General features: G+C 36.9%; 1 protein-coding gene across 1 annotated transcript in view; it reads left to right on the top strand.

Moving 5' to 3' along the window:
• TTC6 (tetratricopeptide repeat domain 6) overlaps window positions 1–24434 on the top strand; it is a 173603-nt gene that overhangs the window by 116033 nt on the left and 33136 nt on the right. Inside the window, exons 12-21 of the mRNA XM_053595919.1 lie at window positions 4098–4560; window positions 4870–4999; window positions 5868–6040; window positions 7773–7909; window positions 11539–11708; window positions 14829–14949; window positions 16240–16390; window positions 20338–20420; window positions 21483–21559; window positions 21975–22135. Coding sequence (XP_053451894.1) covers window positions 4098–4560; window positions 4870–4999; window positions 5868–6040; window positions 7773–7909; window positions 11539–11708; window positions 14829–14949; window positions 16240–16390; window positions 20338–20420; window positions 21483–21559; window positions 21975–22135 — 1666 coding nt within the window. The remainder of the gene's footprint in view (window positions 1–4097; window positions 4561–4869; window positions 5000–5867; window positions 6041–7772; window positions 7910–11538; window positions 11709–14828; window positions 14950–16239; window positions 16391–20337; window positions 20421–21482; window positions 21560–21974; window positions 22136–24434) is intronic.

The raw sequence follows: 24434 nt of genomic DNA, 5'->3' as shown, positions 1-24434 counted from the left end.
ATATTTGAAGATATCCCTAAATGACACAGAATTCAATAAACTTGGGTCTTTTGGACGGTAAAGACTGTCATGTGATATGGGAATCAAAAATGTTGTATTTGTGTTGTTATAAAGTCTTGCTGGTTCTGCAAAAGAGTTAATTATCTTTTGGAATAGAAACAACTTATTGTTTCTGAGAAGAGTAGGAAATAAGACTTTCTAAGTGTTATAAGTGTTTGGTAAGTTTATAAGTGTTATAACAGAGTCACCCATAGTGGGAACTATCATTCATGTTTTCTGTGTACTTCTTAATGCTTAAGTTTTCCCTACAACAAATGTAGTATCTGGGCGTTTTTTCATTAGCTTATCTTTAGAAGATTTCTGGTAGGTTTTTCTAAGTTGACAAATATTTTAGATCAGAGCTAGATGTTTGCTTACACATGTTTGTTATATTTACTTATTTCAAAGTCTTAGGAGTCTTTACCATCCTGGAAGAGATAATACACATGACACCATTTTGGACACGACCTAAGTGATGTCTATCTAAATAAAGGACGGAAATTGATAAAACACTGCTGCTGGAGCTTGTTGTACTATTTACTGATGCTTTATCACTTTGAGTATAAAATTTCACCATTTAAAAAGATTTCTTTGCCTTTCAGTAACTGAAGTTAACATTTGTATGTGCTGCCAATAGGCCTAACAGGAGCTGAACATTTGACCTTGAACCTAGGATGAACCTCTGCCTTTTGGTGAGGGCAGAAAAACAAACAGTGGCAGTGGCAGTATTTAACTGAGACAATACATTAGTACAGCCTTCCTGTCTTTTCTTTAAAAAAAACTTACTTTAAATAATTTACCAGTTAAATGTAAGTGTGAAATAGGGGTTAGTTTGCAATAAGTTTAGGGCGCAACTTAACTTTGAGACTTTTAATTTTTTATTTTTTAGTAATCTTAATTTGGTAATTCAGAAATATCCTTTTCCCAGTTTATATTCGATCTTCAAGCTTGTTTCATCATACTCATCCTTGGCAGTCTCCCTCAATGGTTGCAAGCAGACCACAGACATCCTCAGATGTCAAGTCAAATTTTGCAGAAGGTCATCGCGTTGATGTCAATCCCTTTGCTGTAGGTTGCTGCTGTTGCAACCCTCCTCAGCTAGGTCATAGCAGGAAGCCACGTGTCTGCAGTCCCTCCGCAGCTTCACTGTTTCTTCTACCAGTGGTTCTCGACCTTCCTAATGCCGCGATGTATTTTCATTGTTACAAAGGGGTCGCGACCCACAGGTTGAGAACCGCTACTCTAGATATTTCCCTGTGCTTGGGTCGCTGAGCTCAAAAAATACTTAAGCAGGCTGCCCATCTCCCCCATCTCCAAGGACCTGTGGTCATCGAGTTATTGGCACACATCTTGCAAGTTAAAATTCCATGGATTATTTGGTAGTTGTGCCCATCACATCCTTAACTGGATTTTGCCACTCCAGAATCCTGTTACTCCCATTGGGGTCAATGAACCAAATTTCTTTGCTGCTCTTACCACTTTCTCATTCTCTTCCAGTTCTGAGGTCAGCACCCATAGGCTTTTCAGGAGTATCGTAACTCCTCACCTGTACGTTCTTTGAGTTTTCCAAGGCTTAGGGGCTTGACTAAGCACCCTCCTCCATAGCAGTGGCTCTCAAAGTGTGGTCCCTGCGTCAGTGTTACCTGGGAACTTGTTAGAAGTTGGAGCAGCAGGGCCACCTCAGTAGAGAAAGTTTGTGGGAGGCTGAGGCCCTGCGATGGTTGTGGTTCCATGAGCAGGTGCAGGAGTCACAGCTGAGTAATTTGAGGAGTAGAGCAGGTTGTTACAGCGTACACAGCTGTGCCATAGTGTAGTTGTTGAAATGCATCCATGTAGGAGAGGACTGAGCTTCTCAGATAGAGGATCTGATACTCCTGCAGCCAGTCTCTGTCATGAGGACACGAGTGGGATTCAGAGATTCACAACTTTCACCTCTTTATGTTCACTCTCGTGCTCACACCCCATATTTCAGTTTCCTATTTCTTTCCTACTAGCTTTTTATTACCGTACTGCGTAAGGTTTAGAGGGTTTAGACTTTTAATAGGTGCTGCGGCCACTCTTTGGTCTGACAGAAGTAATTGACTGCATAATTTTTAGAATCATTATTATTGTCTAGTGACTAAGTGTCTGGAGAGAGCTACTTGCTCTCCCAATGCCTTGCCTTCCACCGGAACACTGTTCCCTCCTAACACTGGGGATTGTTTGTGGTTTTGATACTACCACATTTCACTCTGGCAAGGAGGTTATCCAAGAACCCTTTATATGTGTGTGTTTCCTGCCTCCATCTCTGGTACCAATGAATTGACCTGTCAAGGTCCCAGTAGTACACAGATAGTATTGACTACTTAGGATAGTTTTGGGAGGTCATGATAAAGGAGCAACTTACAAAGATATCAGGGTATAGAGAAACCACAAATGATATCCAGGTACTAAGGATAATACAGCCATTTTTCTACCTCTTAGTTAGAGAGGACAAAAAGAGGGAGTTATTACTAGCACCTGAAAGAAAGAGTTGTATGGAAAGAGTTTTCTTGAAAGCAGGAGTGATCTTTAGTTAAGATAAACTGAAGTACAATAGGAGTATTGATTCTTTGTGACTTACTATACTCCTCTCATCTCAAATAACTCAGTACGTAATTAGACTGGAGACTATAGAATATTCTGAAGTCTGAAGAGGCCAAACTGAGTGAGCAGAGGAATAAATGCCTTGTCTCTCTCCTTCCCTTTGTTGGGATTCCTAATTGCACAAGCTCTATGAGAAGAGCGAGAACAGGGATTATAGGTTGTGGTCCATACAGATCAGTCTCCAGGGCAGAGAGCAAGGTGGAGAAGGGAAGAGATGAACGCACAGGTGTGAAGAAACATACATGTATCTGGCACAGAGGGCCTTTCCAAGGTGACGTTTGGTCAGGAAGATGAACTGAGGAGGAGCCTGCACACTTGGAGGCAAGGGTAGTGCTACCAGAGAGCTGTGCTGGGGCCTCATTGGGTGGAGTTTTGTAGAACATGGTGAGAAGCTTGGTTTTCATCCTGGGTACTACAGGAAGCTCTTGGAGGGAGTAACATGAGCTGATTTACATTTGGGAAAAAAAAACCCTATGCTGACTGCCATGTGAGGAATGGATTAGACAAAGTGCAAGAGTGGAAACAGGAAATTAAGATGTTAGTGTACTCTAAGAAGAATGAACATGGCGGCTTGCATTGAATGCGGTGAAAAGAGGAGAGTGTAAGAAAGAAATGAAAGAGAAAGAAACCCGTTTTTCCTACTTTTACTCTCCTAGTGTTTAGCACTAGGTCTTTCTCAATGTACACACTGGGTATGAAGTGATGAGGTTAAAAAAGTTCTTTTCTTGCAATAGAATATGTTTGCCCCATCTCCTGTGGCTAATACAGTAGCAGCCACACAATAAATATTAGTGGATGAAAACTATATTGGAAATGGAAGATTGGAGAAGAACAATCTTAGACTTGTAGCATTTGAAAGCGTATTAGGTATTATCTAATTTGACAGCCTGTTAGAGGTGGTGAAGTCTGGGTGTTTATTTGGTGATCTTCCCTAAAGTTAGCTTCTTTCTTTTTCCCATGTCCTCAAGTTCATGTCCTCACTGGCCTCTATTTATACATATATTTTCTAGGAGCCATTGTTTCTCAATGCCTATTGACACCAACATTTCATTTATCTTTTCCAAGACAAAATTAAGAATTTTCTTTCTCACTTCATGTTAAGTTCTTAATTCTCCATTGTACTTCCTCCAGGGGGTGGTGTGTTGAGAGTGTAAATTAAACCGGAAAAGAGCTTTGACCCCATTATTTGGGTACTCTAGGGAGGCTAAACCTTTAAAAGCAGTCATTTGCTTTCCTAAACTCTGCAGAGAGTCTCCATAAACTGTCATAATATTAATGAATGCAAAGGAGGACTTAGGCTGCATGAAATTAGCATGTGATTTTATTTCCATAATGGAGAAAGAATAATTTTTTGTAGAGTTGAGTCGATTTATTGATTAGAAAGACAATTATATTTCTGTAATTAAAAAAAAAATCACTCTTTTGAAAACTAGATCAACATCTCATGGAATACTTCCTGGACAGAAGAAATATTTGCTCAAAGTTCCATTATATGAACGTCCAATACGGTGTCCCAGCTTACCTGCATGCTTTAATTTTGAAAAATTCCTCGAAAGTAAAGGTGGAATTCCAGAAAACAGTGATCCTCAGGCATGGGCCATTGGTATGCTGACTGAGCAAAGACCTCAGAGGGCTCCCGTGACTGAGAAAGCTGCCGAAGCACCTGCTCCTAGAGAAACAAAGGAAGTCGTGAAAGAACCTCCCAAATTAGAACTGAGCGATTCGGTGGAATGTAATCTTTCTCGAGAAGTCATTAAACATTATGAAGCTGAAGTGGCGGCCTTGACTGAAGAAATAAATAGCAAGAAAACATACCCTGCATTTGCATATTGTAGGCGTGGAGCTATTTATAGGAAACTAGGAAAGCTACAGAGTGCCAAGGATGACCTGGAGGAGGCAAGTTGTATTGAACTGAAATAGTGATACTCACCATTGGTACTTGCTTTGAATAAGTCGTGGTTTCTACTGGAATTTTGAATTATGCATGTGTACTGTACAGCATGTAGGATTGTGATTATATGATCATTAGCATTTTCAAATAGTTAATATTAATAACACCAGTTCTTGTCTGTCAGATTGGGAGGTTTTATTCTATGCTATGCACATCCAAACTTGCTGGGATTAATAGTGCTTGAAAAATTTATTTGATAAAATATCTCCCTTTCACAAATCAACTTTAATTGAATTTATACATCTATTTTCTAGGCTATTCTCTTGGAGCCATTGTTTCTCAATGCCTATTGGCACCGACATTTCATTTATCTTTTCCAAGACAAAATTGAAGAAGCTTTGGATGACTTGAATTTTATAAATAAATATGATAAGAATAATACAGGTGAGTTGTCTGTGGAGACAGTGGGAGCACCTGTATCTCTATCTTGGCCTTTGTCAATTTATTGGTATTTATGTAGAGATACATAAATTAGGAGCCCTAAAAGAATGGTTGTGACTTTCCTCACTTAAATTTTTTATTCTTGATGTTGTAAATTTTGGGCTCATACAATCCTATACTGTTTTCAAAATACTGATCGTGGTTTGAAATGTGAATCGCTTGATATTTATTTCAGTAAATTGGTTCCTTACTGTACATCTCACAAAAATATGAACTTAAAAGTTTTTAGTCAAAGAAGTAATTGACAAGTCTTTTCTTGACAGCAAAATCTCTGAGTTAGAGACATTGTATACATGGTCTTCTTGGTGGGATGAAAAATATACTTTTTCTCTTATGTACCATCCTCTAACCAATGTGAGCCGCTGGAAAAAGACTTTCTAGGAATGTGAAAATGTCATACTCATCTTTGTAATCCCAGCACTACAATATATCCATAGAATATAATGGTTTTTTTTTTTGACCTATGTTGATCTCTGTGTACTAAATATTTATAACATTTTGTGCCATCAAAACCTAACTTTTTACTCTGATCATTACAGGATTATGAAACATTTTAGGCATACCAAAAAGTAAAAGGAAATTTTTGTCAATTCAAATCAAAAATACTTTTAACCACAAAAGACTATTTATCTAGCCTTTTAGAATAAATTTGGCATTGTTAAAATGAGAAAATTAAGTAAAATTGTTAAGAAAATATAAAGAAAATTATGTTAAGGCTACATTTTTGGGGGGACAGAGACCAATCTTTTAAAATGTTCATAGTTAATGAAAGGATTGTAACACTGATTTTATCTTTTTTAATCTTCTTTAGAGGCCTATTTGTCAAAAGCAGAAATTTTCAAGGGAAAAAAAAACATTACTATGGCCATTCTAAACTATTCCCAGGCAATTAAGTGTAGGCCCACAGATGCTGATATCTATTTCAGGAGGGCTGAGATGTATGAAATAGAAAACAGAATACTGGCCATTGATGACTATTCTAAAGTAAGTTTTATCTCATATAAGGCTGCCATTTATATATCTTAAATCATGATATTCTCATGCTAATTAGTATAGCAAGTTTTTGAAAGTCTTTTCATATATGTTATAGTATGATCAGTTAATTTATTATAGGTTAGGAACTAGAGATTTTATTATTGTCATTGGTATTGATACTACATCAATTTTTTTTAAATTATTGGTGAGTGAATGGATTCGTATCAAAGAGTTGAGTGTGGGGGTATTGAGACAACTCCGAGGGGGTCTCAATTTTTTCAGCTCTCTCTTCTTGAGCCATGAATCATGGTTGAAGAAGCCTTTGAAAATTGCTTCATCCCTTTACAAAGTAGAGAAAATTATTTTTTACCTGTTAATTCTTAAACAACTGATTGTTTTCTGCCGGGAACCTATTGGTTCTCAGAGAAGCTGTGATTACAGGTTCATTCATCACTCACAAATATTTATTTGCGAGGGAACAGTGTAATGTACTGCATATATGCATTATTACAAGTGCCGCAAAGAAAATAAGGATGGTGGCAGAGTAATCTATATTTGGTTGGGGGATGTCAGAGAATGTAAGGACAGGAACTTTTAGCTGAAGTCTATTTTGGGGCTAGAGGCAAGACCAAATATTTCGCTGGTTGGAGCACAGGGGTAACTCTGACTTCCTGGATTCTAACTCCAGATTTTTCGTTGGTAGTAACATGGAGAGTGTAGGGGAAATTATAATTTTTTTATCTTTATTTTTTTTTTGAGGCAGAGTCTCATTTTGTCACTGCCGGTAGAGTGCCGTGGCATCACAGCTCACAGAAACCTCAAACTCTTGGGTTCAAGCGATTCTCTTGCCTCAGCCTCCTGAGTAGCTGGGACTACTGGCACCCACCACAACGCCTGGCTAGGGAAATTATAATTTACTGTCCTGTGTTCCTGACTGTCCTGTTTCTTAAATCCATGGTGGTTTAGCCACTTACTTGATCCTCTTCTGCTTGAAGAAGATACCAGCACATATATATTTTGTAACTTCTGGTCTTAAAGTGACCAAAAAACTCTTTGAAGATATGGAAATTATTAGATTATCTGTTCTGTTTGTTTCCCCCATCTGACATGAATAGTTTAAAAATAGATTTACTGTAACACACTTCAGGTCAAACAAGTTTCAAAATATTTACCTTTTTCTGTTCTAAAAATACTTGCTAACCTCCTTTATGCTTTAGTTCTTTTCCACTACCAATGGGTAAACTTTTTTGCCTGAAATGAATGAACTATGCCAATAGAAACCCATTTCTCTCCCTCATTTTAATGGCTAGATAATCTATTAATCTGTATTTGATTTGATTGAATTAGCCTTGATATAGTCTAATGTGTTACATCTTTAATTCAGACAAAATGCTACGATAGAGCCAATAAACTCCACTTTAGTTGAACAATTCTCTTATGAACTTTTATCCATAAAAGTTTCAGTGGGCAAAAGCCCTGGCTTCATGTATAATATTTGTTGTTTGTTTTTTCTCTTAGAAAATATTCCCCTTCTAGAATTTGATGATGGGTAGATTTTCTAAAAATATGTTTTTTAGATGCAAATCTGGAAATTTTGGAATTTTTAAAGAAAGAGGTTTGCTTTTATGTAATCTAAATTTAAAAAGGTGGTTGTAGTTCACTTAACTTGTTATGTGATTATATACTTTTCTTAGCTCTTTTTTCATTATGTGATTTTTTTTACTTCTTCCTGCCCCTATAGTGTATTTACTATGATCCCAAAAGAACAGATGCGTTATTGAAACGTGGGCTGTATTATTTTGAATATGAAAACTGGGTTGCAGCCATACAGGATTTTACAGGCTTGTTAAAAATAGATCCCCACAATTCTGAAGCAAGGTAAGAATTATTTTAGATGTCATTTTAAAAATTATAAAATGCATAAATGACAATTTAGAATTGTTGCATTTGCATGTTCTAAATACTAGTAACATTGCTAATTTCTAAAGTACTTCCTAACACCTATGTTATTCTTCCTTGCATTTTTTTTTAATTTTATGAAAGGTTTTATGTTAAAATTAGGGGTTTATTTGCCTTTTAAAAAGATTAGTTTCATTTAAACAAATGGTTTAGTGCATTGCACATCTTTGCTGAAGAATCACTAAACACACTCATACAAAAGATAAAACACAAATATAGTCTAGCAAGGAGGAGGGGAGAGGAAGGACGGGGGAGGGGCAGGGGGGAGGCGATTGGTGGGAGGAGGGAAGGCATTTGGAGGGCTATCACCTGAAGTGCACAATGCAAGCGCGTATTTCAAAATAACTAAGAGTAGATTTTATACGTCTTACCACAAAAAGTAAGTAAGTGAGGTGATGGCTATGTTAATCAGTTAGATTTAAGTGTTACACACTGTATGTCAAATCATGTTGTGCCCCATACATATATAGTCATGATTGTAATTGAAAATTAAATTAAAAAAAGGAACCAGTAAACACTTCTCACCTGAACTGTGAACTTTTTAAAGGTTAGAGTAATATGAAAAAAAGAAGACTTATTACTTGGAAAAAGGGAGATGGCAAAGGAGAGTAATAATGTGCAATCAAGAGAAGGAAAATAGGACATTGGAGCATCACTCAGCTCTTGAGTGATGTCTGTCATTTGTACTTCATTGCAAAAAATGGTTTGCAGTCATCTTGCCCCTTTGTTTCATTTTGTTTGTATATTGTCACCAAAATAATCATGAAAACAGAACCCGAATCAAACTCCTGTGTCTCAGATGAGGAACTTGGGTAAATGAGAAGTTTAAGGGTTTGCCTATGGTTGGGGCTGGGGAATAAACGGAAAACAGAAGGTGGGGGAAACCCTGTAGGTTCTGCTTAGAGAGAATCTTTGAAATTGTTTTTTAAGACAAGGTATTTTAACCTTAGTATATTTATGTTTAATTATTTGGTCTTGATTATGAAATTTTTTTACTTGTAGAATGAGAAAGCAAAATGCAAGGAAGTAGCTAACAAAAGAATGAAAACATTATCAGAAAATTCAAAGTGCCCTGTAGACAGTTAGGATATACTTTAAACTGACTTATGTTTTTTAAAGGTCTGTATATCAGAATTTGAGAGAATTGTTTTGAGACTACTAAGTGTATTTATATTTAAAATCCAGCAATCCAAAATTTTTGCTGCAGTATTTTTGAATTTACTTCTTTAAATCCACTCAATTTGCTGTTCTTTAAGTTTTTAAAACTTCAGTAGATTTAGGAGGTGCAAGTGGGTTTGTGTTGTAATAAATGGGTGAATTGTGTAGTGGTGAAGTTCAGGCTTTTAGAGTATCTGTTACCTGAAATAGCATGCCTTGTGTACTGTAGGAGACTTTTCCTCTCTCACCCTCCTTCTGTCCTCCCCCTTCCGTATCTCCCGTGTAGGCATGACCATGCACACCCATAACTTAGCTCTCACTTATAAGTGAGAACATGTGGTATTTGGTTTTCTGCTCCTGAGTCACTTTGCTTAGGAAATAGCATCTAGTTCACTGCTGGAGCCTGCCTTGCCAGCCCAGTCACTGCCCCCTACCTGATTGCAGTGTGTGGCGGAGGCCACTGAGCCCACTCCCACTCCCACTGGGTCCTGGATCCTCCTGGACTGGAGCCCTGTGTACTAGGTGGGCCCAGGTTGGAGGCTGTGGCAGTCCTGGGAGGCCTGCTGGACTTAGCCTGCTCTCAAGCTGTACTACCCATGTATAACACACATCCTTATTTTTCCCCTAAAACTTTGGACAAAAAGTGCACATTATATATGGTAAAATACAGTATATTTTTGGGTAACATATTATTAAACTGTACTGAATTTTCTTTGTTTTTACTTTTCTTTAAAGATTTTTAATCTATTTTTGTAATAAGATTGGTCATTAATTTTGTCGGTCAGATTTTGATTTCAGGATTTGGCTATTTTCTGAATGAAATCTTATCATCTTCTCTTAGAAACATCTCCTTTAGTATTGGATATTTTTTGTTTGTTGAAAAGTTAAAATAACTCCTCTCTGAAATTATCCCAGGTTGTAGTCACTTGTGGGGCAAACTTTTTGAAACCCTTTCAAATTTCTTCTCTAGTTATTGGTCTATTTTGTTTGTCTATTTCTTTTTGAGTTAAGGGGGCATTACTCGCAGGAAGTAATCAGATTCATTGCAGGAGAAAAATAAGGTTAATTCAAGGTATTGTAAGATGGTTCTTTCTTATGGAGGGCCTTACATGCCATTTTAAAAGAATTTAGCCTTATCTCTTTAGCAATCTGGAGCCACTGAGAGAAATTTTTGAGAAAGGAGATCTTTATTATTTGATAATTAAATCTTATTACTCCAGACCTGGGTGTGTGAGCTGATGAGGGTGGAAATGAAAGAAAGATGCGAAAGTCAGTGTGTTCAAATTAACACTGTTTAACAGTGTGCTACAAAGGATGTTACAAAAGTTTATTCTGTAAGATTTCAAGTTCAGAATCATAAGTACATTGAAAAATAATTAGTGATATTCTTTATCAATGAGTATGAATTAAAATTAATTACAAAACTTTTTTATTGATTAGAAAATAAGGAAAGCATTTCTTAAAAGTAGGGAAAATTATTTCTTACAGGATAAAATATCTTAAGTTTCAAGATACTACTTTTGACAACTTACATTATCAGTCTACCAATATACTGTTGCACTCCCTTCCCTGAATTACCATTACCTTCATAATATAACCTTCTTCAATTTTTATTTATCCTTCTCTGGGATTTATTTTAACATTTTCAGAGAAGGCAACCTGGAAACTAATTCCTCCTGATATTTCCTTAACTGTCATGTTTATTTCATTTCTAAAAATATATACTTCACTTTATTAACGAATTGAAAAATGAGTTTTTCAAGAGTTAAATATAGTCAATGACAATTTCAAATTGGTCATTAATTTTGAGTTAGTTAAGAGGCAATGAGAGAAGAATCAAATTCATATAACTAAGCTATGCAATAGCTTTCCTCGATGGACGAGTAGAGTCTCATTTATTGGGGGAGTATCTTCAGTACCAGAAAAAAAAATCCAGAACATGTTTTACTCATTGGGGGCAATTTTCTGCAAAATGGACTATTTTGTTTTCCCAAAATAATTAGTGAACAATTTTGTTCTAGAGAACGATTTTGTATAAATTAGTGCCTGACACATTTTGGATACTCAATAAATAATAAAAATAAATTAATATTATATTTACTTTATTGACGTACCTCCATGATAAATGCAAGAAACAAAATAAAATCAATAAGCATGTAATTAATATATTGAATACACTTAATAAGTATATAATTATGCACACAATAAAGTGTACTTTATTTATAAAAAGTTCATATCCTTTTTGTTACTGACATCATGACTCTCTTGAGAAGCAAGAATAAACAATCACAAATTGCCATTCGAATGTAAAATTTCATGAATACGTTTACAAAAAGGAGAAAATGTGTATTTTGCAGCACAGGTTAAAATAGATTTTTTTTTCCCCCTAGGATATATCGAGGGAGAGCATATTATAAACGGAATCTTTATATGCAAGCAACTCAAGACTTTTCTTTTGCAATTCACTTAGATCCAAATAACTGGTTAGCATTGTATTATCGAGCTTGTTCATTTAGGAAATGTAACCCTCTCAGAGCGCTACAGGATTATAGCGTTTCAGGTACGTTGCCTTCAACTGCACCTAAATGGGAATCTGACCTGAAATTCAGCAGCTTAGTTTCATAGTGAGGAATACTAGTGTGGGATCACTAATGTAGTACATGTATTATTACATACTAATATGTATATCAACACATATCATGGATGTTTATACATTTAGATATATTGCATATCCATACAGTATGTTATATCATACACAGTATATTAATTCATACACTGTGTACTTATAAACTATAATGGTTTAGCTAGAAGTGTTCCTAATATGCCCTTTAAGAGAGAGAGAGAGTAGTGGTAGCTTTAAGGGGAGAATGTGATTTCAAAGAAAGCTCTCTTTCTGTATATTGAGTTCTTAGGATTTTTCTGGAAACCTAGGTCTATTTCCTAGTCAGTTTGCTAAAATGGTGGCACACTGTCTGGGTGGGCTGTGTCCCACTCCATAGTCAAATGGATAAATTTGTCAATTCAGTTTGTGATCCTTTAACCAGAAATAGGCTTTGAGAATCCTCAGTAGCTAGTGGGTGCCAACAGTTAAAAATGATCACTCTACCTTACCCACAATCAGTGTATTCCTGGCTTGCATTAGTGCCCAACACTGGGCATGGGATAAGCCCCTAATAAACAATTTCCAATGTAGGGAATGAGCTTATCCTGCTGACAAAATTTAGCCAGAGCCCAGCACTCCAAACATGGCTGCATTTACCCAGGTGCAAGGTTATGGAATCCCATCACTCTATTTAGAGATTAAGAGAGAACGAGAGTCTTAGTGGGGAAGGAAACCTAAGATATTTGTTACCTGAGATGATTATCTCTGAGTCTACTTGCCTTCTGAGGTCACCCTTCCCACTAATATTCAAATACAATAACTCGAACCCCAGAAAAGAGTTTAGTGCCCTCCCAGAAGATTCTTGGGAAAGACACCTAAGGATCCCTGTTCAATTCTCTCGTCAACTTCATGTCTGCTTTCTGCTCTTGGTTAGATTCCCTGCTCACCCACCTGCTTCTTGTGGCCACTGTTCTGTCTGCTTTGCTTTCCCCCAGGCCTTTCCTTCCTGTCAGTGTAACATCAGCCCAGGCATGTTGTGCAATAATTGGTTACTGAATGTTTTAGAGTTCAGAGGATAAATTTATCACCAACAGCTTAAATGTGAAGATCAAACGCCCTCTTCCCTGTAAGGTCACCCAGCACCGCCAGCCCTGTCCATCTACCGTCTGGCCAAATCCCTTTATCCCTGGCCCTTCGCAAAAGGCTTCTTGCTCCTTGTTCTTTCTTCTCCAAGTTCTGGGCTTCTCACTTCCCCTTCTCCCTTTCCAGTCTTCACATGACAATTTGAAATTCTCATTTAATTATTCAAAGCAGAAAAGCTTGATTTTGGCCTCTGTCCTTTCCTCTAGGCTAGCCTAATCAGTTTCGTTATCTAGAACTAAAGACGACCCTCAAGGTATTTTTCTAAGGTAATAACATATAACAGGTGTTGGGCATTTCACTACTTGCCAACCACCAGTCTAAGCGCTATCTGTGTTGGGTGTCAGTTAACATCCAGAACAATGCAATGAGGCAGGTGCTATTTTCATCTATATTTTACTGATAAGAAAACCAAACCACAGAGAAGTTAAGTAACTCTAATATCTTTTTCCTTAAAAATAATTTTTCTATTTTTCTAAAGCAACCATCAAAACTGTAGCTTTTTCCTTGCCAGCCAATCATGTTGTGAGCTAAGCAGTCAGCATTGTGTGACTGTAATCCCTTGAAGACAATGTTTTGGTCCAAACCAGATTTTATATAAGATGGTGATCCCATAAGATTATAATGAAGCATATATAGAAACCCAATACGTGGCATTTGAAACTGGCATTGAAGACAAAGTAGGGGAAATGATTGATATTCAGTTTTGGTAATGGAACATTCGGTTTTCCATAAGAACAATACATATAAATAAAAATGCATATTACTATCTATGTTTATATAAAAATATATTTGCACAATGACAAAATTGCCTACCAATGCATTTTTCAGAATGTATCCCCATTGTTAAGTGATGCATAACTGTATTTACTTAATTTGTATGATTATTGCTTAGACTAGGTGTACTTCCCTAAATCTAGTTCCATGAATATTTGTGTCCCAGACTATGAATATTATGCACATTTTTGGTGAAACTTTCCCTCCTAAGCCAGACTAGCCTTGAGAAGCTTTGAAGATATGTGTCAAAACTTGTGGAAAACCAATCCAATGACTTCGGAGGCTGAGTCAGGAGGTTCGACTGAGCCCAGGAGTTTGAGGTTTTGGTGAGCTATGACTGTGCCACTGCTCCCCAGCCAAGGTGACAGAATGAGACCCCCATCTCTAATAAACAAAACAAGAACAAAACAAAAGCCTTGTGGCTAACACATCTAATTCACTGGCATACTTTTGAAAATGAAGAGGCGATCAACAAGGGAGAAACATGAGATGACATCAAGATTGGTTACTGACGGGAGTCATATATCTGGAGTACGAAGAGCACGTTCCTTTTACCCTTTGCTCCTGTTATTTGGGACGTGTGTCGTCAAGTCATCTGCCTTAATTCCAAGTTCTGCGTGCCTTGATGTAGCCTCTTCACAGCTGCCCATCCTGGCTTGTGTGTGTTCAGATCTCGGCCTTCTGCCCTGATCTGGACTAGTACCCATGCCTTGGCCAGCAACAATGTTTTTTTTTTTTTATAATAACAGGCCATTAAGGGAAGTCATGCTGTGATGATGGGAGTTATATTCTAGGCCAGTCTAACCCATTCACTTGCATTATGACCATGGTCAATGTACTGAGCCCCTTTGGACTTCAATCTCCTCATCTGTAAAGTGAGTGGGCTAGACTACGTCACCATGAGGATTTCTTCCAGCTCTGATGAGCTTGCAAACCCTAGCCACATCGTTACTAACAAGCAAATACATTTTTATGTACAATACTATTTTTTACTCACCAAACAAAAACAATAGAAAAAAATCATAGATATGTTCTACTTTATGTAATGTTAAAAAAAATAAGAATAAGCAGTAGGAAGGCTATAGACAAAAATATAACCCAGATGTGGTCACTCAGAAGCTTAATAAGATATACATTTTCATTGTTTTTTTTTTTTTTTAGTTCTCATAAATGATGGCTATGAAAATCTTAGTTGTTTTCTACATCGGGGCATAGTATATGCAAACCAAAAACTTTGGTTTCTGGCAATTTGTGACTTTGAAACTGTTATTTCTCTAGAAAGGTATGTTTTCCTTCTCATACTTATTATTTTACTTTTGTATAAAATAAAAAAAAACAAAATGGAAGAAAAAGTGTTTTTTCTCTTGCCACTGATAACCTAGTGGAAAACGAGACAATTATATAAAGTCCTCTTAGAATTAGAATACTACTTCTAAAATAATACCTGTTTCAAACACCTGTTTGCTTTTACAAATTTTGTTAATTTGGGGGTGCTCGGCCAGAGCTTTTGGAGGTCTTAGAAAACCATCATAAAGTTTTAAAATAATGACAAAATATTGTCCTTGTCATCTCAATTCTGTATACATCTCAAGGGGAAACTTTCTAGTTTATTTAGAACTTCTGACTTCATTTTATTTAGTAAAGCAAAAGAAAAAAGTCAATACCGTTAGCCCATAAAGTTCAGGGGAAAAAAACATATCAAAAGTTAAACATGCTAGTCAAAAAAGCCAAGCTGTAAATCACAGAATTTAATTAAATAATTCCCCTTCTTTTCGATGAAGCATTTATTAAAACGGAATGTGTCAGAAGAGTAACTAATCACGCCAATTCCATGCCAGTCAGCAGACGGTTTCCTTAGCTCCTCCAAGGTCAACCTTGACCTTGACACGGCAAAGTCATGGAGCGTCACTCTGTCATGACTGCAATGGTTTTCTTTTGGCCATTTTTGAGCCAGGAAGGAAAAGAAAAGAGTTTCAGTTGCAAAAAGTCAGAAAGTGGCTGGTGGGAACTCTGGTGTCTAGGCAAAGGGACGGGGCTTTGGTAAGGTTAGGCCATGGAATGGGTGGCTTTCTCATCTTGAGATAAAGTATTTCAAAGGTCATTTCTATGCTGAAAATCATTTGACTCTAAGAGAGAAAAACAATGTTTATTTGATACAGAAAAGCAGCTATGTTAGTACCTATGTGGGAAGGATTTTCAACCCAAGCCACCAAACTCTTGAATATTACTCTTTCTCTCTGTTTCTCATCACCAATATAACACAGACTGAGGCAAAGACTTTTGAGTTGAGGAAAATGAAACATGTACAATTTACATCAGCTCAAGATTAAGTCAAGGAAGAGTAGTGTTTTGCTAATAGTCAAGGAGACTTCAGGAATTCTGTTTCTAGCACAAACACTACAGATGTTAATTCCCTACCAAAAATTTTATAAAGGTATTTATAATTTTGAATATAGAATAGTTAACTAACTTATATATTGATGTACGTATTTCATGGAGTTAATTCACACCTGGAGAACATTTGGAATAATTAAAAGTGTTTAACCAGAGTTTCCTTCTCCATTCTATTTAGAACTATTGTTTTGGCTTATAATAATATTGGCCTCATACATCTGCTGTACCTGGATAACTACACTGAGGCCATTTATCAATTTTCTGAGGCTATTAAACTTGATCCTTCATATATTCAAAGCTATCTTTGTAGAGCAGAAGCCTTTTCAAAGGTATTTAAAGTTTGAGAACCTTGATTCTTTAAAAAAAAGGTTTTAGTTTTGGGGATATTTGCTTACTATAATTTGTAATATATTAATTTGTTATTTTCTGTAGCTAATCATAGGGATTAATGCCTTTATAAGTAAGAAATGTTAAGCAGATGTAGTTACTTTAATTATCCATTTATGAAGTCTCTACTTATGACATGTGCATTTTGATGTTTTTAACATTTTAAAACAATACCTGTTTGTTTTTGTTCCTTATTACAAAAGCATTATATATTTATTGAAGGTAATATATGAGTATGAATAAGAATAAATTGAAAACTTATCTGCATTTTCATTCTCTAGCGATAGTTACTATTGACATTGAGTCTCTGGCACAGTGTGTGTGTGTGTGCGCGCGCGCACACGCAGGTGAGTGAGTGGGTTCATAGAATGGGATCCAGGCACAGAAGGTGACCTTGACAGTTCAGACTTTCTTTTTTTTAACAAGTTGTATAAGTTAGTTAAACTTTGAAGATGTAGTATGTTTTTAGTATAACAAATTCAAAATCGTAAAAGTCATCTTCTACTCCAAGCAAATCTGCCTTTCCTCAGAGAACACCGTCAACTCTTGTCTCTGCCCCGCAGAGGAGAAGGGTACCCACCATTCCAGCACTTTCCCGCTAACTGCCCCGTGCAGGACGACACTGCCCCTTCTCACTAGGATCACTGCAGCAGTAATCCCGGTCTTTTTGCTTCTGTTCATTAGCACTTTCTTTGGGTTTTCAACACAGCAGCGTAGTTATCCTTCTAAAACTTAAGCCAGATTATTTCACTTCTTTGCTTAAATCCTCTCAACAACTTCCTTTTGTATTTAGATTAAAAGCCAAATCTTACAAAAGCCAAAGGCTTCCAGGAGCCCCCAGGAGCCGGCTCTGCATTACCTCTCCACCCTTGTCCCCTACAAGTCCTCTGGCTATACTGGTTTCAGTTTACCTTATTCTGAGCTAAAACACTTCAAAATCACCATGCGTCTTAAAACAACAAAAGTTTTTTTTTTTCTTTTTATTTTTTTATTTAATTTAATTAATTAATTAATTTATTTTTTGGGGGGGTACAATGTGCTGATTTTATTTTTATTTATTTATTTATTTTTTATTAAATCATAACTGTATACATTGATATGATCATGGGCAAAAGTTTATTTCATGCTTATACCACATACTCACTGGGGGTGGCCTGGAGGCTCCACTCTCCAGTGTGCATCTCAAGACCCAGTGTGACTGGAGTCCCCAGCAGAGTCCCCAGCAGAGTCCTCTCCCTGATGGGGAGAGAGATGGAAGGCCCTGGGCGGCTTCAGTGTTGTCCCAGATGAAGACTGTTCTCGACTCTGTTGCGGAAGGGATGGCTAGTCTGTGGCTTCTTTGCTTAACCTAACCCTGATGATGAAGCTGAGACCATCTGGAGAAGCTGGAGTTTCCCCTGGGCACACATAGAAACCAAAGCACCAGACTGACAGCGGGATGTAAGGATATATCCATGTATTCAAAGACTGGTCTGAGAAGCAAAAATCTTTACACTGTCATAGTGAATAACTTGTGGTGTATTTTCACACCCTAGAATATGGCAGAGTGAATAAATAAAAGAATAGGCTCGGCGTCCGTAGCTCAGTGGGCAGGGCATCAGCCACATACACCAAGGTAGATGGGTTCAAACCCGGCCGGGCCAGCTAAACAACAATGACAACTGTGACAAAAAAATAGCTGGGCGTTGTGGCGGACGCCTGTAGTCCCACCTACTTGGGAGGCTGAGGCAAGAGAATCGCTTAAGTCCAAGAGATAGATTGCTGTGAGCTGTGACACCATATCACTCTACTGAGGGTGACATAGTGAGACTCTGTCTCAAAAAATAAAAATAAAAAAAGTAAATAAATGAAAGAGTAAATAGAACTATGCAGGCTGATTTGGAGGGATTTCCATGAGATATTTTTAAGTAAGAATAGCAAGATTCAGAAAAGAATGTGCATACAATATGATTCCATGTAAATAAGACAATTAAAAAGTGACCTTTGTTTATATGTGTATAGAAAAATGCCCCTGCTGTGTATCCAACCTCCGGAGTGAATCTGATCTCAGGCTGACAGGTAGAGCTCTAACTGCGGGGAGCGTGTAGAGATGAGAGAATAGGCCTCCATCTCTTCCAAACAAGAGTGTCCTTACTGCATAGATATCTATCTTTAGTGCAGCAGGTATAGAGATAAGAACTAGACAATTTATCACTTTTGCCAACCTGAGTAGGGTCAGCTTGCCAGGCAGCAGGCCTGAAGTTCCACAGAAATTCTCCAGTTTCATTAAACAAATCTACAACTTCCTCCTCTGGGGTTCCCTCTTAGAAGTCCCTGTGCTATTTCCGCAGGGACTGCCCATGCCATGCACACGTTGGTTTTGTCCATTCTCCTCTTTGTATCATCATGTCATTGTAGTAAGAGGAAGGGTCGGTTGTTGTCTCAGGTTAATTTTGCTGTGTGGAGTGCTGCTTTTGTAGTATTTCCGAGGGCAGTTGATTTTTGTCCCCAAATTGGCACACCTAATTCAGATTAACATAGTTTGGTGAAAAAGATTTTATGGTTTAGGGAGAAACACTGGAAAACTAAATGAAAAATGAAAAACGCGTTGGTGGCACCTGTGGCTCAAGGAGTAGGGCACCGGTCCCATATGCTGGAGGTGGTGGGTTCAAACCCAGCCCTGGCCCAAAAAAAAAAAAAAAAAGAAAAGAAAAGAAAAATGGAAAACGCAACACTAACAAGAATGTCCGATATAATCACATTTATATAATATTATGTATGTTTGGGTATGTATAATCATTCTTTGAAATTAAAGGTAACTGAAAAGAAAACACCCATCATAAACTTTTTTTTTTTTTTAATTGTTAGGGATTCATTGAGGGTACTAGAAACCAGGTTACACTGATTGCATTTGTTAGGTAAAGTCCCTCTTATAATTGCGTCCTGCCCCCAAAAGATGTGGCACACACGGAGACCCCCACCTTCCTCCCTCCTTCTTTCTCTCTCTCTGCTCTCCCCTCTCCCCACTGTGTCATTAATCGTCCTCATATTAAAATTGAGTACATAGGATTCATGCTTCTCCATTCCTGTGATGCTTTACTAAGAATAATGTCCTCCACTTCCATCCAGGTTAATACAAAGGCTGTAAAGTCTCCATTTTTTTTAAATGGCTGAATAGTATTCCATGGTGTACATATACCACAGCTTCTTAATCCTTTCCTGGGTTGGGGGGCATTTAGGCTGTTTCCAGATTTTGGCGATTGTAAATTGAGCTGTGATAAACAGTCTAGTGCAAGTGTCCTTATGATAAAAGGATTTTTTTCCTTCTGGGTAGATGCCCAGTAATGGGATTGCAGGATCAAATGGGAGGTCTAGCTTGAGTGCTTTGAGGTTTCTCTGTACTTCCTTCCAAAAAAGTATTAGTTTGCAGTCCCACCAGCAGTGTAAAGGTGTTCCCTTCTCTCCACATCCACACCAGCATCTGCAGTTTTGAGTTTTTGTGATGTGGGCCATTCTTGCTGGGCTTAGATGGTATCTCAGGGTGGTTTTGATTTGCATTTCTTTAATAATTAGGGATGATGAGCATTTTTGTCCACATGTTTGCTAGCCATTTGTCTGCTTTAGAGAAGGTTCTATTCATGTCTCTTGTCCATTGATATTTGGGACTGTTAGCTTTTTTCATGTGGATTAATTTGAGTTCTCTATAGATCCTAGTTATCAAGCTTTTGTCTGATTCAAAATATGCAAATATCTTTTCCCTATTCTGATTTTGTTGATTCTTAAGAAAGACGTGTGTATTGGGAGTGGTTCCTGCAAAATTTTTGCAGTGAAATGTGGAAGGGGAAATACATCAAAAGGAATCAATTAATACCCTGTAGTAGGAGCTACGTTTCTGTTTCTCACTCCACAGATGCATAGATTGAAAAGTTCAGTAAAGGAGTTATCTCGTGCTATCCACCTGCAGCCAGATGGAATCCAATTGTATATAATAAGGTAGGAACCTAGAAAATCTTGGGATAACTTGGCATTCCTGAGAGTTGTGGGGATCTTTAGTTCTCTCTTGATCCTTGATCTGGCCTCTGTGTTTTACGTTTACTTTCCCAACCAGCAAGCCAGTTTGTTAATCTGAGGCGCCAGGTCTTTTCCTGTGCTCTGCTCTTGTGTCAAAACACAACTGTTTAGTAAGAAAGTTCTTGGAGGCCTTTCTTGGTTACTAGTTACATAGTTACCACACACCTCTTGAGAGTAAGCAGCATTTTGAAGAGTTAGCTTTCAGCTAATTCAGTGAAAAAAAAAAAAAGAAAGTAATACATCGAATTGTATTTCAAATTTAATACAGCTTGCTATAAAGAGACCTTTTGCAATTTATTAGTTATTACCATCAAGAATATACTATCTATAGGATACAGGCCTGGGAACATGGAATAGAACAATGCTTTCTGATAGGGGGCTTTGTCCTTTTAACTCTTGAACCATATTTTTTTTATTTGTGTAACTAACTCCCCCTCTTTTATGTTCCTTGAACTTTGTCTTTTAATAACTTTTAGCAACAAAGTATAATATTTTAAATATGCGTAGATACAAAAAGATATTTGGATGTTTTCCTTTCAGCAGTATATTTCCTAAATTGTTTTTCTATCATATCTCTATGCTTATTTGTCTGTTTAGACGGGTTTTCAACTTGTGGGTTGCAACCTCTTTGGGGATCAAAGGACCCTTTCACAGGGGTGGCTGCCTAATATCAGGTTATTACATTATGATTCATAACAGTAGCAAAAATTACAGTTACACAGTAGTAACAAAAATAATTTTATGGTTGGGGGTCACCACAACATGAGGAACTGTATTAAAGGGTGGCGGCATTAGGAAGGTTGAGAACCACTGATTTAGACTATATAAATATCTACAATTTTCACATTGTTTTTTATGCATACATGTGTAAATGTGAATGAATGTATTATAACTGTAATATTTTAAGTAGCTGTTTATAAGAAACTTTATTTTGGAAAAATCGTATTTAACTGCTTAGAATCAAAAGCTGTTTTTTCCCCCCAGAGGCCAATACCTTCTTATGATGAAATGTTATGAGCTTGCAAAGTTTACTATTTATCAAGTAGCAGAGATGGACAAAGGTAAGTATAATTAATGTGAAATTATAATTATTTTAACTTAAGAAATTTCTCTTTAAATTTTTTATATCCTTTTTAGTAGTTATGTATAGATAGCATGACAAGTTCACTTGGAAGTCAAAGTTAGATTTTGAAGCTTCAGATTCATGTGTATGTCATCAATTAGTACAATGATTCATAACAGTGAAATTTTTTGAGTGAAATTATTATAGGAAATATCGGGCTTATAATATTTTTTTGTTGTTCCTAATTGGAATGTCTTACTCTTTGCTGGTAGTAAATCAATTTTGGTATGCTATTGATTTGTTATTTCATATCATAAAGAAAAAATATTGAATTGTTTGACTGCCTTAAAGTAATTGTATCCTAAACTCTTGACACTTGGCAAGGATGTTGGTAAATGCTCCTTTCCTTTAAGGTCTTCTCGAGTTGAGTCCTGTACAGAAAGCACTTATTTATTCATTTTGTGAAAACCATGAAAAGGCCCTGCAGGTGTTGGATGGGACCACTTTGAGCAGACCCGACATCACCATGTATGCTCTGTTAGCAAAAGCCCAGATGAAGGCCAAGAGAATCAAGGTGAAAAGTGCTCTAAGTAATTTACTAAATTAATGAACTTTATAGATTGTGCTTGGTATGACACTTTAAATATTTTTTACAGAGCTAAATTATATTAGTTATTTACTTATTTATTTATTTTTCTGTTAACTAACACTTGAGTTATTTCTTCTTTCTTTTTCCTCTGAAGAATAGACTGTCCTAAATATCCTTTTTCATGCCTTCTGTTAATATGTGGCATAGTCTTCCAGGATATATTTCCGGGAGAGGAATTGCTTGTATATAAAGTGTGAATGTTTGACCTTCAAGGAAAGGACACATCCTTTCATATGGTGCCACAGATTTGTCCTCCCGCCTGCAGGATGTGAGTGTTGTTGATTTGCATCTTCTACCATAATTGCTATGATTAGACTTTACTTTTACTAATGTGGTGAATGAAAACTGTCATCTCAATGGGATCCTAATTCACATTTCTCAGGTTTAACATTTTTGTGTGTTTATCAGCCACTCATATTTCCTGGTTCTTTCAATTTCCTGCACACCTTTTGTTTGTTTGTTTTTCTTGTTCTTATTGATTTGGGCATTTAAAGAATGAATGCTGTCTACTAACCCTGGGTTGTGTGCTGCAAAGCATCTCACGACATGTGGATTGTCTTGTAATTGCCTTTGTGTTGGCTTTTGATTAACTGCAGTATGTTAAAATCCCACATTATGATGTTGGATGTCAAATTCTCTCTGTAGTTCTTTCAGTTTTTGATGTATCAGTTATAGATACATATCTTTAGAGTTGTTATGCTTTCCTGAAGAATTGAACATTTTATCCTTACATAGTGACCCTTTCTATCTTGAATAATAATTTTTGTCTTGATGCTTGCTTTGTCTGATATTATATCTACTCTATTTCAACTAGTATTTCTTAGCTGGACCTTCTCCATCCTTTTACTTTTAATTTTTCTGTATTCTAAGCTCCAGATTTATCTCTTATAATAGGATTTTAAAAAATCCATTCTGGGGCGGCACCTGTGGCTCAAGGAGTAGGGCGCTGGTCCCATATGCCAGAGGTGGCGGGTTCAAACCCAGCCCCGGCCAAAAAAAAAAAATACTACATCTTTAAAAAAAAAAAAATCCATTCTGATATCTTTGTTTCACTTGAAAAATTTGGTGATTTGGTGATTTTTCTTCTGTCTGGATATTTTTTATCATCTGGTTTCTTCTTTCTCTCTCGTTCTCTTCTTTCCTCCCTTCCTCTTACATTGTGTGTTTAATACATGTCCTTCTTTTTCATTGTCTCTTTTAAAGTCTCTTTATCACTGTTTGCTTTTTTTTTTTTCAGAGACAGAGTTTTACTTTGTAGCCCTGGGTAGAGTGCTGTAGCGTCATAGCTCACAGCAACCTCCAGCTCTTGGGCTTAAGCAATTCTCTTGCCTCAGCCTCCCAAGTAGCTGGGACTATAGGTGCCTGCCAAAACGCCTGGCTATTTTTTTTGTTGTTGCAGTTTGGCTGGGGCCGGGTTTGAACCCGCCACCCTTGGTATATGGGGCTGGCACCCTACTCACTATTAAGGGTTTTAATTTAGAAATTTGTCTTGTGCTATAGTTGGGTTATAGCCTTCATGAGGAAAGGGCCAAGGAATGGGAAGAGAGGGTGGAGGTTAGGGTGGAGGTAGGGTAATGGGTGGGTCCGCACCTATGGTGCATCTTAGAATGGGTACAGGTGAAACTTACTAAAGGCAGAATACAAATGTCTACATACAATAACTAAGAAAATGCCATGAAGGCTACGTTGAACAGTTTGATGAGAATATTTCAGATTGTATATGAAACCAGCACATTGTACCCCTTGATTGCACTAAGGTACACAGCTATGATTTAACAATAAAAAAAATTATCTTATTCAATTTTCTCCTCTGTTCTTTTTGTTTCATTTCTATTTTAGTTGTTACTATTTAAAACGTTGCAAGTATGAATAGGAAAGTCTGAAGTGAAATAATACTGTATTCCTGAGAACAAGGGGTAACCTCCTAAGCAGTAAAAAGAACTTTATGTTCCTTGAACTTTGTTTATCTTTTAATAATTTCTTAGGAACAAAGTATAATACCTTAAATATGCATAATTGCAAGAGAGATTTGGGTATTTTCTTTCAGCTATCTATTTCCTAAATGGTTTTCTTATCACACCTCGATGCTAATGGGTCTAGTTAGATTTAATAAAGTATCTTTGAATGACTTCCTTCTTACAGAGTCAGTGGTCATTTCTCCATGTGGATCACTGTCTACTTTCATCCTTCTTTGAAGCGTCCCTTTCTTCTGGCTTTGAGGAAT

This window comes from Nycticebus coucang, chromosome 6 (assembly GCF_027406575.1).
Source record: "Nycticebus coucang isolate mNycCou1 chromosome 6, mNycCou1.pri, whole genome shotgun sequence".
Lineage (NCBI taxonomy): Eukaryota > Metazoa > Chordata > Mammalia > Primates > Lorisidae > Nycticebus > Nycticebus coucang.
This window is presented reverse-complemented; position numbering and strand designations above follow the sequence as displayed.